We start from the raw sequence: 19,558 nt of genomic DNA, 5'->3' as shown, positions 1-19,558 counted from the left end.
CTATAGCTTGTTTTCCTTGTATGCCAACCCCTGCCAGAGAGTAAGTTTGACTGTTAATATTACTGAACGTCTGCTTTGGTCTCCACTTGTACCTTACCACCATACAGGGTACAGGTAGGGATGAATTTGTAGACAAGTTTTCTTTTTCCCTCAGGGAAGACCTGCCAAGTTAGAATGAAGAGCAATACAGCTCTTTCTGTGGTCCTACCCAAGAGAGAGCGTTTTGCTTAATCAAGTTGAGAATTAAACTTTCTAGGGACAAAAAGAATGGCCCCCTTTCCTCTTTTCTTGGCATTCCTGTGTAGTGAGCAGCAGTTTTAGAAGAATTTCAAGAAAGCATAACTTGAAAATTTATGGATTGACATTAAACTGAAATGTACTTTTCTCATTTGTAATTAAGCCAGATTATAAATTTTAAGAATATCATAACTACTAATCATCACTGAACCCTAACATGGTCCCTTGTTGCACATTAATGTTAGTAAGTGAAATTTTTTGTAAAATATGTCTTATTCCTATATCACTTAAATGAATAATTAATTAGAGGGTGTGTGTTATTTGTTATTCACACACATCCCTCCATTATTATGGGTTTGAGAGTATATCAGTCAGAATGGATTTTGACTGTGGATATGCTGTTTTTCTATTAGTTATTTTGAAATGATGAATACAAATGTAGAGAAGAGGAAGTAAGGGAGCCAAGTAGTAAGTAAGGGAGCCAAGTAGTAGTGATGCTTAAGGACTGGATATTCTGTTTTTAAGTTCAGGGCTTTGAAATACCTTTATTTACATTGAGGTACTATTTGTGCACCAATTGAAGACTTAGGCAGGGTAGTAATAGCTAAATGGCTGCTATATGCCCAGGACAGTGCATAGGTCTACTTATTTTGGGGGACAGATTATAGAATGTGCAGATCACACAAGTCAAGTTTATGACTTGATGTTGTGACTCAGAGAAGACACCACTGAAGGAATTGAGATGTTCAGCTTTAGATTTAGGTAGCTGCTGCTGCTAAGTCGCTTCAGTCTTGTCTGACTCTGTGCGACCTGATAGACGGCAGCCCACCAGGCTCCCCCGTCCCTGGGATTCTCCAGGCAGGAACACTGGAGTGGGTTGCCATTTCCTTCTCCAATGCATGAAAGTGAAAAGCGAAAGTGAAGGCGCTCAGTCGTGTCCGACTCTTAGCGACCCCATGGACTGCAGCCTACCAGGCCCCTCTGTCCATGGGATTTTCCAAGCAAAAGTACTGGAGTGGGGTGCCATTGCCTCCTCTGGATTTAGGTAGAAAGAAGGTTGAATAAAAATTTAATGTCTTCTGTGTTCATTTAATCTCTTTAGTAGTTCTGTGTGGTAGACATCATTGTTAATCTTACTGCTGGCAAGGATACTAAATTTCAGAGAGTTTAGGTAATTTACCAGTATCCTCCACAAGTAAATGATAGACCAGATTCTGACCAAAAGTCTCTGTCAGTTTTAAGCCCAAGCTCATTCTTCCACTCTGCCCTTTCTTAATCTAGAAGAGGCGAAATTTAATACTCTAATATGAATTAAAAACTCTAGCGTGAATCAAACTAAATCAGTTAAACTATGCCATAACTGTATGTAGTTTGACCTTGAAGATCTCTGGTACTTAAGGCTTATGCTGCTGCTGCTGCTAAGTTGCTTCAGTCGTGTCCGACTCTGTGCGACCCCATAAGACGGCAGCCCACCAGGCTCCGCCGTCCTCGGGATTCTCCAGGCAAGAATACTGGAGTGGGTTGCCATTTCCTTCTCCAGTGCATTAAAGGGGAAAAGTGAAAGTGAAATTGCTCAGTCGTATCCGACTCTTAGCGACCCCGTGGACTATAGCCTACCTCAGGATAAATATAATGGATGTACTATTGCTCCTAGGGAAGGTTTAAGCAAAACCTTCCCTAAACCACAGATTGGTGGCAGTAGAGGATAAGCTAACGAAATGGTGAAAAGAAAATTTCTATAGAAATTTGTCCATTTTATCCCATTGAAGGAAAAGATGTATCTTTAAAAACTATATGCAGCTATATTTGTATTGAAAGTCAAATATAAACTCTGATAGACTGAAGGCATAATGAGAGTGCCTTATTTATTTAACAGAATGGAAGTAGGCACTGCCTGAATCGTGTTCTTGTGTCCTAATATCATTTGGTAAACCCCTGAAATTTAGAAAGGATATGGTCCAGATAATTGTATAAAATAGTCTTGAGTAGAACATGTTAAATCATGTATAGACTTCTGAATATCTGCAAACTCTGAAATCTTACGTAAAATTGTGTGTGTGTGTGTGTATGGTTTTCTGGACGGGGGGATCCATGACCTAAAAATAGTTATAAATTACTGGTGTATGTTGATACCTATAGAGGTGAATTCAGGAGCAGTATAAAGCAGTAATTCTCAGAGTACGGACAAGTGTCATGAAAAGTAGCCTACATTGTTTTTGTAAAGTGGACCCCCAGTAAGGCATTCCCTCTTTTGAAATAGGTAGATTATTTACAGTTCCGAACTTTTATTTTTGTATAAAGCTAAGGCTGCTTACTGTTAAATTAAGTAGGTGGTAAAGTTTAATAAAATTGGATATTTATATTAAAATTCATGAATTATGAGATTTTTCTGAACTTATTTCTCAGTCTTTCCTTATTTTTCTTAAGAAATCTTACTTATTCCCATGATATATTTGGATATATAAAGTTACCGCACATGTGCACATATGTACTGGAAAACTAGTCAATCAGCTCTGGTATCTTGCTCCACTGAAGTAGAATATTTTCAAAAAGTTTAGAGAGCCATGGGTATTTTTTCCAGAGGGTGGTTGTAATAAGTGCGAGGAAGGGAGGGGAAGGGTGGGGATTGGTAGGAATGGGTTAGAGGTTGAAGTTTTTGGTGCCTTTATTTCTTAGAAGAAAAGACACATCAAATATCTTTTTAAGATCAAACTTTATTACTGAAATACAAAATTGTAATGAATAGATGGAGATTTTGCTTTTTGTTTTTGAAAGCTTGTGATAGTCTGTGATGTTTAGGATGGTGGATGTCCATCTTTCAGTTTTAATATTAAGGATAATTAATTTTTTGTGCTTACCAGTAATAAAAGCATTTATTTTCTTTCATATTTGGTATGTCCTGGAGTTATGAGAAACTGCTGGTTAGAATCGTACTTGCCAACTACAATCAGTCTAGGTTTACTGAGGCATTTTCTTCTTGCCATGTTAACTGTGTCATGTAACTTAAGATGTGGCCATATTTTACTAGCAAAGTAATTTTAGTGTCAATGTGTATTTGAAGCCCCTGTATCAAAATAAACTCTTTAAAAGCAAGCTTGCTGTCTGTAACTTAAATTTGTCCTTTGCAGTAGCAAATGTTTATCTCAGTTATTTAAGACTTTGGCGAGCATGAAAAATTAAAGTGAATTATTCTCAATGAATAAGGGAATATTTAGGAGCAGTATAAGTATGTACTTGGGTGTATAGAAACATGACAGAAATTTGGAAATGTCCATTATATTGACATTTGCCTTAAATTTTACTTTATATTCAAAATGCAACAAAAATTAGTACAACTATGAAGACTGTTTTTATCTTTTGAATATGATAAACCAGGAAACTAAACCTCACTATTTTTCCTACCCAACTCCCAGTCCTTGAAAATGCTTTTTTCTTTGTTTCTTTTACTACATAACTACTTGCTTTATGTTATAATTTTTAGAAAGCAGCCAAGAGACTCTTTAGGAATTTGGTTGGTGTCACCACCAAGGAAATTAAAGGAAATCAAACTCAAAAATTGCCCAATGGGCCAGTCAGAAGCTAGCAAAGTTGGCTGAGCATCTGAAGATCCAGAGAGAGGCACTTTGCAGATAGTTGTGAATTTGGTTTCTTTAACTGTAAAACAGAGTATTTAAATGTGATGTTAATGATTCCTTCTGGCTCTAAAACCTAATAATTTCAGGGACTTTGAGGAGGCTTGATACTTTTTCACTGTATTCCTTTTCCACTGCTGCTGCTGCTGCTGCTGTTGCTAAGTTGCTTCAGTCGTGTCCGACTCCGTGCAACCCCATAGACGGCAGCCCACCAGGCTCCCCCGTCCCTGGGATTCTCCAGGCAAGAACACTGGAATAGGTTGCCATTTCCTTCTCCAATGCATGAAAGTGAAAAGTGAAAGTGAAGTCGCTCAGTTATGTCCAACTCCTAGCAACCCCATGGACTACAGCCTACCAGGCTCCTCTGTCCATGGGATTTTCCAGGCAAGAGTACTGGAGTGGGTTGCCATTGCCTTCTCTGCCTTTTCCACTAGAACAGTGATCATCAGACACCAAATATCTCAATTTGGACTGAGTCAGAATCTCCAAAGACAGAATCTAGATATAGACTCTATACTTTAAATAAATAAATATAAATTTTTATATTTTGCAAAGCTCCATAGCACCAGATTCCAACTGTTGGGTTAACTGGAAAATATTTACTCCTGAGAAATCTGTAATTTCACTATAGATTTCGGAACTATTTAGGACTAGAATTAAAAAAAATTTTAGTGAGACTGTATGAAAACGTGTTTACAAATTTTTATCTATAGGGATTTATAGACACAGCATTACCTTCTGGAAATAATATCTTGATTGTGTTATGAAACCTAACTTCAGTTCAGAATCAGTCACTCAGTCATGTCTGACTCTTGGTGACCTCATGGACTGTAGCACACCAGGCTTCCCTGTCCATCACCAACTCCCGGAGCTTGCTCGAACTCATGTCCATCAAGTCGGTGATGCCATCCAACCATCTCATCCTCTGTCATGCCCTTCTCCTCCTGCCTTCAGTTTTTCCCAGCATCAGGGTCTTTTCCTTTGAGTCAGTTCTTCACATCAGGTGACCAGAGTATTGGAGTTTCAGCTTCAGCATCAGCTCTTCCAATGAATATTTCAGGACTGAGTTCCTTTAGGATTGACTGCTTTGATCTCCTTGCAGTCCAAGGGACTCTCAAGAGTCTTCTCCAGCACCACAGTTAAAAAGCATCAATTCTTTGGCATTCAGCTTTTTTTTATAGTCCAACTCTCACATCTATACCTGACTACTGGAAAAACCATAGCTTTGATTTGATGGACCTTTGTCGGCAAAGTAAAGTCTCTGGTTTTTAATATGCTGTCTAGGTTGGTCATAGCTTTTCTTGCAAGGAGCAAGCGTATTTTAATTTCATGGCTGCAGTCACTATCTGCAATGATTTTGAAGCCCAAGAAAGTAGTCTGTCACTGTTTCCATTGTTTCCCCATCTATTTGCCATGAAATGATGGGACCGGATGCCATGATCTTTGTTTTTGAATGTTGAGTTTTAAGCCCGCTTTTTCACTCGCCTCTTTTACTTTTATCAAGAGGCTCTTCAGTTCCTCTTCACTTTCTTAGGTTTCACTTTTTATGAAACCTAACTACTTATTAGAATTTCCTAATCCCACTTGAAACCAGTGCTTATCAGTCACCTGTGTGATTCAGGTGTCTTGATTTCTCTTGTTACTGGACAACGATGATTCCAAGGCTAACATGCTGTTCTTCCACTTCTTAAACCAACTGAACTATGAGTGTAGCCACTGCAGCCAGGACCTTGCGTGTTTGTTACTACAGCCCAACTTGCAAAAAAAATTCTGTTGGGACACTCTGGCCTTTCTTGGGGCCATACCTAATTGGCTGAGATGATCTTTGATCTCTTTAATTCTGCTCCAGGCTCAAAGGGCTCAGTCGAAGCAAGGAGAGGCAGACCTCAAAGAACCTGTGGAAAGCCAGCAGCATGAGACTGAATCCTGGACCCTGGAATTAAGGGCTTGATGGAGAAACTGGTAAAATCCATCAGCCAATTGAAATGCCAGCAGAATGTCTTTGGCCTCCAATATAAGAGCCAGACCCAGTGAGGATACCCTTTTTGGACCCCTGTCAGACCAGACAGCAGCAGCTTTTCAGGAAATTTGCCGTGAACTGGACTAAAGGAATAAGGAGGTGTTGGATGCCTCCAAAGGACTACTGGGCCAATTACCCTAATTAAAGTATTGCTGTTGAAGTTGGAGACATGGAATGTCCAGCAGCACAACGCCTGCAGTGCAGCCCCCTGGACCATTGGCTGGATCGGCTGGAGAAATTTTCACAGCTAAGTTGTTGTTTCACCTGAAGAAGCTGAAGGAATTGAGTTGCTCAGTTATATATCAGGATGACCCTCTGACCCAAGGGGTGGACCTGTGAAAGATCCCATACACAGAGTTGCTTTTACGTCTGTCCCACAAAGCCTTTTTGATAGAAACCCAGCTGTACAATTCCTGAACTCCCCATTGACCCCTCATCCTCAAGGCTGGGAGGAAGTTTACTGTTTAAACAAGGCCGCTGAAGAGATTCCAGGAAGGCTGTGGGTCACTGACTGCGGAAGTCTCCACTGACTGTAATCTTCCTCAATTATAGTCATCCCTTGGTATTCATGCGGATTAGTTCCTTAGGATGCCAAAATCCTCGAAGGCTCAAGTCCCTTATATAAAATGGTGTGGTGTTTGCACATAACCTACACACATCCTCGTGTATACTTTAAATCATCTCTAGATTACTTATGATACCTAATGCAATGTAAATGCTAGGTGAATAGTTGCTGGCACAAGAGAAATCCAAGTTTGCTTTTTGGAACTTTTTTGGAATTTTTTCTCCTCTGAATATTCTTGAATCTGAATAGGTGGAACCCACAGATGTTGATGACCAGTTGTACAAAGTTTATAGAAGTTCAACATTCTGACTTCAAACCAGAAAACCTTGTGCCCCAAGAAGGAGCAGAGTCAGATTTTAATTTGGGTCTTTGGCTCCCTGACTCCGGAGCAGTGTTCAGGTGGTTCTGGAAAGGGCAACAGTAGGGGACTGCTGGGTGCAACAGGAAGTGCACATTATCAGCTTCATGGTCAGATACAACTACCAGGATCTGAAGCAGGAGCTGAAAACCCTCTCTTTGATGATTATTTCTAATGTGAACCTACTCTTGATTGCCTTGTCCTTGATTGATTCTTTGGTTCAGTCTGCTCAGTTCAGACCCCTAGAATCAGCAGTTCTTTACCAGCACTGCCAGGGATGCCAGCTTCTGAAGCCCATCTCTGGCACCTTTCTGCTGCACTTCAGTGAATCACTGGAAGGGGGCATCGTCTACTCCTGGTTGAATGATGATGAAGTGCAGCCCTGCACCAGGAACATGCTGCCGTCATCCTTGCTAGCTGAAGTCATCGACTACTAACAACCTCTGAGGCGAACTTTCCTGAGAACCTGCTGTACTTCCTCCACTCCTGAAGCCCCAGGGATGAGGCTTTTGGGTGCTATTATAGGAGGAAGTTAATTTTCAGGAACAGAGGAAATACCTGAAACATAGGCTCATTGTGGTCTCTAACAGACAAATGGATGAGCTAAAACAACCACTAGAACCAGACTGGAATCATTAGAGGGGGAACACAGACTGGTACAGGGGGCCAGAGCTAAGCCTGAAGTTAGAGTCACTGCTTGAGCAGGGCTGGATCTGGGACCAGCGGTGGAGCCTACTCTAGGCATGATATCACAAAGAATGCCAGAACCAAACCCAGGACCTGAACTGGAGCTGGAGCCTGTTCTAGAGTCATTCCCAGGGAACCCTAAGAAATAGGTCTCTATCTTCATTAGTAAATGTGATATTTATGTTTGCTTTCCTTTCTTAACCTTCTTGGCATGATAATGGGTGGATGTATGTTAAGTGTAAAACAACAAATTTTAGTAGTATGACAGAGCTTAATGAAGAAGGAATTTGGACACCTGATCCCAGGGAAGTTGTGAGAACTTTGACTGGTTAGTGGTAACTCTGAGATACATGTTTTCTGTTCAGCCATAAAAGTGCAAGAAGTGTACATTTATTGCAGTTAGACTTGGGAAATATACTTTTTCTTTCTATTTATACATTAATTTGCGAGGACTCCCCCATCTTTATTTTTCGTTTTGACACTGATAGTTGCACTTACTATGGCAGGTTTAATTTTAATTGACCCATGTTTTTACATAACAAAAAACTTTTTTTTTTTTACAACCCATATAACAAAAAACTTTCTAGTTATATCCTTATTCCTAAAGCTGTCATCTGTTATTCCTTGAATTGGTTAATTATTCTTAAATTGAAGAATGTACTAAAATTGAATGGGACTTAAGCTTACTAAATCTTGCCCTGATCCTGATTTTTCAGTAGCTGTCTTTGAATTGATGACACTGATATAAAGATTTTGATCTAGAGATCTTTGATAAAACCTTTCCAGGTAAAGTGTTAAGTATTCGTGAATCAGTGTTTATGAAACTGCAGTTGGTGTGGTGGAAAAGATGCTCCAAGTTGTTCTAATTAGTTGTAATCCAGAAACAGTCTCAAGGTTTAATTCTGAATGCTATAATATTTTCATATATTACCTTTGACATTAGCAAGATTGACCTCATCTTCATTGAAAATTATTATTTAGTGCTTTCTAATGGTGGTAATTGAGGTGAACCAAGATGAAGACACTGAAATTTTCTTTTGTGATATCTTGCTCTCATCTTTCTGTTTCTATGACTACTCCTTCCTCTCATTTTTAAGCCCTTATTCCCTATTGCAAGAACAGTGCAAATCTGGGGAAGGTGACAGAGTAGATAGCACCAGGAATCAGTCTCTCCACCTGGACAACAATTGCACTTGCATAATCTGTCTAATGAAACTATTCTTGAACTCTTGAGGTCTTTTGAAGGCTTGCAACTTTCAGGGAAAGACTTGGTAGTTAATTTTGGTTAATTTCCACTCTTAGAACAGTAGCCCCCCACCCCCACCCCCAGCCACATGGCAGGTGCTGTGTACATGTTCCCGGAGCAGCTTGCCTATAGCTTGTGGAAGACAGGATGGATAAAGTGGACCATGTGTTCAGATATTGAGGATCTCTGCTCTGATTGCTGATGATGGCTTTTGATCACAGGTGCAGACAGAGGGGCAGGCAAGCATTGTTGTATCTCCTCTCACAGTTACAAGTCCCTTCCTCTCTGACTGAAATGATTTCCAGAGAATTTAATGGACTGATACCCACTTGCCATACCCCTTTAATTTTTGCTTTTTCTCCTTTTGGGAGCTGGGCATTAAAGACTAGGACATTCAAAAACAGCTACATATAAGAAAAAAATTAGAAAGTTGCTCTGCATGTCCAGGGAAGGCTCAAAAAAAACCTGAGAAGACCTTAAGTTTACAGCTAAGACTAATTCTCAGTACAGAGACATTCTGCAACAATCAAAAAAGAAAAAAAAAAAAAAAACAGCTGGTAACAAAAAGAGCAAACACTGGGGGAAAGGGAGAATCTGTTTTCCAGAGGTACCATGTTGCTAGATAGATTCAAATGGACAGTGTTAAACAAAAAATTAGAAGGCATACAAAGAAACAGAAAAGAATGGTCCATTCAAAAGAAAATAGTAAATCAACAGACACTGTCTTTGGAAAAGACCTAAATGGCAGATATACTGGACAGTCTTTAAAGTAACTCTTACAGATTCTTAAAGAATTAAGGAAGGATGTGGAGAAAGAAAAGTGATGCGTGAAGAAAAATGGAAGCATCGATAAAAGGTAGAAAAATTTAAAAGAAACTAAAAAACAATTCTGGAGCTGAAAAGTACAATAATTGAAAGAAAATATACTCTAGAGGATTCAGAGACAGATTTGAGAAGACAGAAGAAAGAATCAGCAAACTTAAAGATAGGGTGATGGAAATTATCTAGTCTGAGGAACACACAGAGATTGAGGAAGGGTGAACAGCCTGAGGGACTTATAGGACTCCAGGGGACCAGCAGATGCATTATTGGAGTTCAGAGGCGAAGAGAGAAAGATACAGAGAGAATATACGAAGAGATAATTTCCCAAGTCTGCTAAGTATAAGCATCTGAGAAGCTTAACAAATTCTAATTAAGGTGGATTCAGAGACCCACAGTAAGATACTTGAGACAGTATAATCAGAGAGGGCAAAGGACAAAGGAGAGAATCTTGCAAGCAGCAGGAGAAGTAAATCATCACATAAGAGGGAATCTTCAGTAAGGTTATCAGCAGATTGCTTATTAGAAATTTTGGAGGCCAGAGGCAGTGGGTTGATAGACTCAAAGTGCTATAAAGAAAAAATACATATACACCAACCAAAAATCTTCTGTCTAGAAAAACTGTCCTCAAAGAGTGAGGGAGAAACTAAGATATTGCCAAATAAACAGAAGCTAAAGGAATTCAGGACCTCTAAACGTGCCCTGCAAGAAAAACTCAAGGAGTCTTGCAAGATGAAATAAAAAGACATTAAACAGTAACCCAGAGCTGTATGGAGAAATAAAGATCTCAATAAAAGTAAACCTAGTGTTATAACAATGGTTTGTAACTATGCTTTTTACTTCCTGTAGAACTTAAGGTCAGTACATTTAAGGTCCAGTACTTTAGTATAAAAGCTAATGTTACTCTGCTTTGTGACTTCAAATCTTGCTTTCTACATAATTTAAGAAACTGCATTCAGAAGAATTATTGGGGGCATACAATGTATGAAGACACAGTTTTGTGACATCAGTAACCAAAAGGGCTGGGGAAGGAGCTATGAGTTTTGGTATATTGTTAAAGTTAAGTTAGTGTAAGTTTAAGGTAGACTGTTATGACTTCAGGATATTAAAGGTAATTCCCATGATAGCAACAAAGAACTCTAGAATATACACAAAAGGAAGTGAGAAACATTTCACTACAGAAAAATAAGCTAAACATAAAGGAAGATAATAATGCAATAAACGAGGGAGGAGGCTATAAGACATATAGAAAACAAATGGCATAATGACATACATAAGTTCTTACTGCCAATTATGTTAAATGTAAATGAGTTCAGTTCTCCATTCAAAAGAGATTGGCAGAATGGATAAAAATCATAGTCCAGCTATATGCTGTCTATGAGAGGCTCACTCTTGACCCAAAGTCACAAACAGGCTGAAACTGAAAGAATGGGAAAAGATATTCCATGCAAATAGGAATCAGAAAAGATTAAAGGTGGCTCTACTAATATCCCATGGACAGATAAACCTGGCAGGCTACAGTCCATGGAGTCACAAGAGAATCAGACACCACTAGCAACTAAACAAAAACTACTACTAATATCAGACAAATCAGACTTTAAATAAAAAAGATTAATGAGACAAAAAGGACATTATATATTAATAAAAGCTTCAGTACAGCAAGAAGATAGAACAGTGATAAACATTTACATACCTAATGACTATCAAAATATATGAAGCAAAACCTGACAGAATTCAAGGGGGAAATAGTTTTGCAATCCTAGCTAGAGATCAGTACTCCACTCATAATAATGGATAAAACAGCCAGACGAAAGATAAGGAGAGGATTTAAACACCACAAACATATACAGAACACTGTACCCAGCAACAACAAGGTACAGTGTTCTGTATATGTTTGTGTTGTTGTTCAACAATAGAATACACATTCTTCTCAAATGTTCATGGGACATTTTCCAAGGTAGACCATATGTTAGGCCACAAATCAAGTCTCAGTAGATTTTAAAAGATGGATATACCAAGTATCTTTTCTGACCACAGTGGCATAAAGTTAGAAATCATTAACAAAAAGAAATCTAGAAAATTCATAAATGTGGAAATTAACACTTGAACAACTAATGGGTTCAAAAAGACATCACAAGAAAATTAGAAAATACTTAGATGAGTGAAGATGAAAACACAGCACACTGAAACTTCTGGGAAGGAGCAAAAGTGGTGCTAAGGGGGAAATTTATAGCTCTAAGTGCTATATTACATTAAAAAATAAAGATCCCAAGTCAACAGTCTGACCTCACAGTGTAAGGAGCTGGAAAATGAACGAATAAGCCCAAAGCTAGCAGAAGGAAGAAGATAAGAAAGATTAGAGCAGAGATAAGTGAAATAGAGTATAGAAAAACAATGGAGAAAATTGAGGAAACCAAAAGTTGGTTATTCAAAAATATCAACAAAACTGACAAAATTTTAGCTAGATGAACTGAGAAAAAAGAATGTCTCAAATTACTAACATAAGAAATTGCTACAAATTCTCCAGAAATAAATATGAAAGTACTGTGAACAGTTGTTTGCCAACAAATTGAATAATCTAGATGAAATGATTCCAAGAAACACAAAACCTACCATGACTGTATTACAAAGAAATAGAAAGCATGAATAGATGTATAACCAGTTGGCATATTGAATTAGTAATTAAAAACTTCCCACCAAAGAAAAGTTCTGGACCTAATGGCTCCATTGTTGAATTCTACCAAGTATTTAAGGGAGAAGTAATAGCAGTCTTTTTCAAGCTTTTCCCCAAAATTGAAGAGAAGAGAATGATTCCTAATTCATTCTATGAGACCAACATTACCCTGATAACCAAAGCCAAAGACACTGTAAGAAAACTTCAAACTCCTAATGAACATTGATGCACATATCTTTAACAGAATACTCACAGAGTTCAGCACATTGAAAAGATTAAATACCAAGAACAAGTGTGGTTTGTTCCTGGAATGCAAGGGTGGTCTAATGTATGAAACTTGAACCGTACAATATGCCGTATCAACAGAATGTAGGTTAAAAGCCATATGATTCTTTCAATTGATGCAGAAAGAGCATCAGACACAAACACTCTTGTGACAAAAACAGTTAACAACCTAGAAATAGAAGGAAGCCACTTTAGCATAGTAAGAGCCATATATGAAAAACCAAAGTGAACATCATACTCAATGGTGGCAAGATTGAAAGCTTTTCCTGAGACAAGGAGTAAGGCAAGAATGGGATGCCTGCTTCCACTATTTCTCTTCAACACAGCATTGCATTTTCTAGCCATAGCATTTAGCCAAGAAAAAGAAGAGGCATTTAAATTGGAAAAGAACACATAAAGTTATCTCTTTGCAGATGGTATGGCTTTATATGTAGAAAATCCTAATGATTACACACATACACACCTGTTAAAACTGATAAATAATTTCAGCAGTGTAGCACTATATGAAGTTAAAATACAGAAATCATTTGCATTTCTATACATGAACAGTGAACAATCTGAAATGAAATTACAAAAGCAAGTTCATTCACAATAAGATCAAAAGAATAAAATACATGGCTGAAGCGACTTAGCATGCATGCAAGACTTGTGTAAGAATATGAAACATTTCTGAAAGAAATTTAAAAAGACAAATAAATGAAAAGACCAGTGTTTATGACTTGGGATACTTAATATTAAAATGTCAGTTCTACCCAAAGCTGTCTACAGACCCCAGTCCTGTCAGAAATCCCAGAGTTCTTAACAGATGAAAAATCCATCCTAAATTCATACAGAATCTCAAGGGACAAATAGCCAATATAATCTTGAACAAGAAGAATAAAACTGGAGGACCCATACTCCCTGATTTCAAAACTTATACAAAGCTGCATTAATCAAAACAGTATGATATTGACATAAAGATAGTCTACAGACCAGTGAAATAGAGAGCTCATAAATATTAACTCATATACGGCCAAATGATTTTTGATAAGGTCACCAAGACCAGACTACTGGGGATAGGACAATGTTTTCAACAAATGGTTCTGGGAAAACTGGATATTCACATGCAAAAGGATAAAGTTGGTTGCCTACCTAACACCATATTCAAAGATCAATTCAAAATGGATCTAGCACCTAAATTTAAGACCTTAAACATCCCTTGCCCCCCAAAAAACCTTAAGAGAAAATGTAGGATAAACTTCATAACATTGAATTTGGCAGTGATTTCCTGGATATAACACCAAAAACACAGGTAACGGAAAAAAAAAAAATAAATTGAGCTTCATGAAAACTTAAAAATATTATGAATCAAAAGACACTATCCACAAGTCACAGAATGGGAGAAAATATTTGCAAATTATAAATCTCTTAAGGATTATTAACCAGAATATGTAGAGAACTCCTAAAACTGAACAGCAAAAAATGTCAAATTCAGATATGGGCAAAGGACTTGAACAGACATTTTCCCAAAGATTTGTGAATGGCCACTAAGCATATGAAAAGATGAACATCGCTAATCATTATGAATATACAACTGAACATTACAGTGAGATACCTCCTTATACCCATTCTCCTCACACTCGCTATAGCCACCATCAAAAAAGCAGAAAACAAGTGCTTGAAGAAATGTGGAGATGTTGGAGCCCTTGTGTACTGTTGGTGAGAATTTAAAATGATACAGCCTTTGTGGAAGAAAGCATGGCAGTTCCTCAAAACACTTCAAAATAAAATTACCATATGATCCAACAATTCCACTTCTATATATAAATGTAAGAGAATTGAAAGCTGTATATTGAAGCAGTATTTGTGCACTGTGTCATAGCAGGATTACCCACAGTAGCTTGAATGTAAAAGCAATTTCAGTGTCCATGGATGGATGAATGGACAAACAAAATATGGTACATATATACAATGTAATAGTATTTGGCCTTAAAAAGGGAGCAAATTCATCCTACAACATGGATGAACTTTGAGGACATTATTGTTTATAGAATAAGCTAGTCACAAAAAGATAAATACTCTGTGATTACACTTTATACACAAGGCATTTAGAGTAGTCAGAGTTATCAAAACAAAGTACATAGTACTTTGATACTGGATACATAGACACTGGAAGGAGGAAAAATAGAGAGTTGTTATTTAGCGGGTATAGAATTTCATTTTTATAAAATTGAAAGTTATGGGAATGGATGTTAGTGATAGTTGTACAACAAGGTGTATATAATACCACTGAAGTGTATTAATCTTTCTAAAACACTGCTTTATTTGTATCATTTAGTGGGCCCAGAATGATATCTCAAAATTATTAGGATTACCCTCTTGACAATAATATGAATTCATTTATTGATATACTGTGAATAATAAGAAGTACAGGTGTTCTTCAAGTAAATTTCAGACTTATCAGTCAGATTCATGAGCATCTGGCAATGTTTCTGCAGAAGATGCACTTGGTATTCAGTTTGGGTACTAATTCTTGTGAAATTATTCCAAAAGAATCAAATATGGTACCAGTTAGTTGTTGGTTTGTAAGGTGACGTTATATATGTTTCCAGGCAATAAAATAATTTTCAGAAATTTGGAATCTTAATTTTTTTTGCTATAGTATTATATCAGAAATAAGTATTAACATATGGGTCCCAAAACTTTTGTTCATGTGCTGGATTAAAGTTTGTTATAGAAATTGCTTGCTTGGTCAGTGTTGTAATGTTTATAAAGATTTTTGTTTTAAGTCAGATGAGTTAAAATGGACTTGAAGTTAGCAAATCTGTGTTACTTTACTATGATACTGCATTTTCTCTTATGAAAATCAAGTTTTACTACTTTCGTTTGAGGCACAAAAGTTTCTGTTAGCCGTGTGTGGTGTGTGTATGTTTGTGTGTTTATGTGTATACACTTACATATGCCTTCTCTTAAGGTTATGATTAGGCTGTTGAAGTATTAAAAATGTATTGCTTTTAAGAACCTGTAGATGACATTTCAGTAACTTTTATGCCCTCTGTTAAGCACCTAGAAAAATAGAATTTTTTCAGAATTTTAGTGGGGAATGTGTTTATCATGGGCACAAACTAAATAATGGACTAGTATCCTTTTTAAGCATTACTCCCCCCCCCCCAAACTGTTTCACTCGTCGGTTTTGGAGAGTCTAATTAGACTGTAAGTCGCTCAAGAATATAGATTTTATCTTACACTTTGTGTCCCCAACATCTAATCTAATATTTTGCATCGGGGTGCTTCAGTAAATGTTAAGATGAAAAAAATGTCTATTTTTCAGGCTTTGGTTGTAGGAGAATAAATTTACTCTAATTTTTATCTTTTTACAGCCCTATTGACAAACCTTCTGATTCTCTCAGCATAGGGAATGGTGATAATTCTCAGCAGGTAAGATTGTGATACTGTATTCCGTTATTTACCTGCCATCTGCCGAAATAAGACCTTCTATGCAAGTGAATTTTCTAGATAGTGAAAAATACTTTAAATACTGAAACAATTTAAAAACACTTTTAGTGAACATCTTTGTTAAATGTATACAAATTAGCTGTCTTTTTCTCCACAGAATAGAGCATAATGTAACCCTTTCTTGATGATGCAGAAGTATCATTATGACCATATGTTACGGTTGCTGTTCATTGTTCAGTCCCTAAGTCATGTCTGACTCTTTGTGACCCCATGGACTACAGCACACCAGGCTTCCCTGTCCTGGAGTTTGCTCAAACTCATGTCCATTGAGTCAGTGATGCCATTCAACCATCTCATCCTCTCTCGTCCCCTTCTCCTCCTGCCCTCAATCTTTCCCAGCATCAGAGTCTTTTCCAGTGAGTCGGCTCTTCACATATTGTAGCTTCAGCATTGGTCCTTCCAGTGAATATTTAGGGTTGATTCCTTTAGGATTGACTGGTTTGAGCTCCTTGCATTCCAAGAGTCGTCACCACCACAGTTCGAAAGCATCAATACTTTAGGCTTCTTTATGGTCCAACTCTCACATCTGTACATGACTACTGGAAAAACCATAGCTTTGACTGGACCCTTGGCAGCCAAGTAATGTCTCTGCTTTTTAATATGCTATCTAGGTTTGGTCATAGCTTTTCTTCCAAGCAGCAAGCATCTTTTAATTTCACGGCTGCAGTCACCATCTGCAGTGATTTTGAAGCCCAAGAAAATAGAATATGTTACTCTGCTATGTACCGATACATTAGTGTCCTTAGGATCCCTGATATTCTTGGTCTTTTTGACCCTGTATCAAATGGTCCCAGGCTAACATGCCTCTGCAAGAGTTGTTTCTCTGTCCTGTGCTCCCTGTCCCTTGCTGTCAACTTTTAACTTTCTTTTTTTTTTTTTAATCTTATTGAGTTGATTTACAATGTTGTGTTAATTTCTGCTGTACAACAAAGTGACTCAGTTATATGTATATTCTTTCTCATATTTTTTTCCATTATGTTGTAGGGTATTGAATACAATTCTCTCTGAAATGCAGTAGGCTCTTTTAATCCACCTTATATATGTTTGTATCTGCTAGTTCCAAACTGACTTTAATTTTCTGTTTCTTTCAATGAACTTTCCAAGTTTCCCTCATTCCTCAGATGACTTTGAACTTTGAAATGGTAAATCAAATAGTTAAGTTCAAAGTTGTATCCAGTATGATACTGAATGAGGTCCTAATCTGTAGAGCATGCTTTGTATCATATTCTAGTTGCTAGCTTTTCACTACACCTTCTTACTTTCTGTATACCCTCTTACTTTAGTTTAAAAAAAAAAAGTATTGTTCTAATCTCTTCTGTAAAGAATGTGCAGTTTCCCACAATGCGAAATCTAAATTACACTGGTTTTCTAACTTTTTGATCACAAGTTCCATGAAAGAATTTGAAAATCTGCATGTCCCCTTGTGTATTTTAAGTTAACATTAAATATTTTTTTCATAATAAGTTAAAAATAGCCACAAAGGATGTAATTTCCAGCTTATTATAAGTTTTGGTATTTCTAAATAAACAGACTATATTGGTTTTTAATTAGTATTCGAGAGATTTAAGTATCAGAATGTTTTGTTACTCCCTCATCCATTGTACATCTTTCCTTGACCTCATTTTTTTTAATAACAAAATTAATCATTTAACATAAAAGCTAAAATTGTATTGGAAATTTACTTCTTAATGAAGTGGATAGGGCATTTTAAAATTAGTTTTCTTGTATCCATGGATGAATGTTACCCTTTGCCACAAGGAGATGTTTCAGCAGCCATCTAATCGTGTTTTCGTTTTTCTAAATAAAAGTGCTGAGATATCTTGTTCATATATATAAGTAAATGGAAGAAAGAGTATTATGTCAATATCACTCAAATTTTCAAACTCTTGAATTTTAAATACCTAAGAATCATATTAAGATTTATTGTAAAAATTAGTTTTAATGATGTGTTTGGAAACAACTTGATTAGATATTTTTGTTTTGTTTAAAACCAAAGTATTGGGAATCACTTAGTTTGCCAAAGAAAATGTTGTCCTTAAGAGTCAGACACTCTGTCATTACTAATATGAATATTTCTAATAAAGTTGTGTTTGGCTTCCAGAAAGTTTTCACTCTTGGGCAAAATACTTTGGTTAGATCCCAGAGTGTAAGAATAGTGAGAGAAATTAGGTTGTAAAAGGAGAGGATGCTGGCTGTGTCTTTTCAGGAGGGTCAGTTTTATTGTATAAAAGAGTACATATGTAAGTTGATTTTTTTTGGCTGCACTGTGTGCCATGTGGGATTCTAATTCTTCCACCAGGGATCAAACTGTGCATGCCCCTTACAGTGGAAGTGTGGAATCTTAATCACTGGACTGCCAGGGAAGTCTGAAGTTGATGGATTTTTTGAAAATTCATACAGTCCTAAAAAAAAGTCTCTTTAAGTATCCCAGTTTTGAAGATCACTATTCTAGTACCTTTCATTGCAAGCCCTTTAAATTATGGCGTATTATTGTATATAGTATAAATTTATGTTGATTATTCTTTTCTTTCCTATTTTATTTAGATATCTAACAGTGATACACCTTCACCACCTCCTGGTTTATCAAAATCCAATCCAGTCATCCCCATCAGTTCATCCAATCACAGTGCACGGTCTCCTTTTGAAGGAGCAGTAACTGAGTCACAGTCGTTATTCTCAGATAATTTTCGCCATCCCAACCCTATCCCAAGTGGGCTTCCTCCTTTCCCCAGCTCCCCACAGACTTCCAGTGACTGGCCTACAGCACCAGAGCCACAGAGCCTCTTCACATCAGGTACATAATAATACTGCGTGTGTTAGTAGTTAGACTCAGACTAAAATCAGACCTTCACTGAGTGTGCTGTTAACGCTGTTCTTGTCCTCTTCTTTTTTCATAAAAATGTAAACATTTAAATTGCAAGAAATTGGATGGTTTTGGTAAGAGTTGTGTGATCTAGAACTTACTGTGTTAACAGATTTCTCCAGAAATGAAGGATTAGATCATTTTTTCAGTATTCAAATACTTATTCTTCTAGGAAGTATTAATAGTAAGGGCTTACAGTTTTTAATTAGATTTGTATTTATATAGTTATATTTTAAAAAGTGTTTTCCCAGCTGACAAAAAAGTATGTTAGTTAATATCGAAAGTTATATTTTGGCATTTTGAACCATTTCCAGTTTCATTCATTTTGTTCTCATCAATGTGAAGGATAGCATAAAATTAAGACAATGTAAAAAAATATAAAGATTAAATAGATACTTTTTTCATTGTTATAGTAGTATATAAAGCATATATTCAAAATTATTTATACTTGTGTCTTTGAGAAATACATTTAAAAAATAAACTTTAATTGAATTCTCTGACCATATTTATTATTTTATTTCATTTAAACAACTTATTCTGGGTTTTGATGATGAATAGTTGAGAGTATGATTTGGGTTTCAAGTAGTACTTTGTTTTCCTTGATGAGCAAAATCAATCTGTATCATTCAATTTTTGAAGTTAGTAACTTAAAAATGAAATCATTGTTTAAAGTATCT

General features: G+C 36.8%; 1 protein-coding gene and 2 pseudogenes across 24 annotated transcripts in view; all 3 read left to right on the top strand.

Moving 5' to 3' along the window:
* Nucleotides 1–19,558, top strand: part of CNOT4 (CCR4-NOT transcription complex subunit 4) — a 146,160-nt gene that overhangs the window by 95,558 nt on the left and 31,044 nt on the right. For all 24 annotated transcript variants that reach the window (XM_081532999.1, XM_081532990.1, XM_081532995.1 and 21 more), the window contains exons 8-9: nucleotides 15,883–15,940; nucleotides 18,563–18,812. In XM_081532999.1, the coding sequence (XP_081389125.1) occupies nucleotides 15,883–15,940; nucleotides 18,563–18,812 (308 nt within the window). The remainder of the gene's footprint in view (nucleotides 1–15,882; nucleotides 15,941–18,562; nucleotides 18,813–19,558) is intronic.
* Nucleotides 5,512–7,103, top strand: LOC145523942 (signal transducer and activator of transcription 2-like; annotated as a pseudogene).
* LOC145523941 (signal transducer and activator of transcription 2 pseudogene) lies at nucleotides 7,106–7,648 on the top strand (annotated as a pseudogene).

This window comes from Giraffa tippelskirchi, chromosome 10, assembly GCF_054371585.1.
Source record: "Giraffa tippelskirchi isolate mGirTip1 chromosome 10, T2T-mGirTip1v1.2.pri, whole genome shotgun sequence".
Lineage (NCBI taxonomy): Eukaryota > Metazoa > Chordata > Mammalia > Artiodactyla > Giraffidae > Giraffa > Giraffa tippelskirchi.
This window is presented reverse-complemented; position numbering and strand designations above follow the sequence as displayed.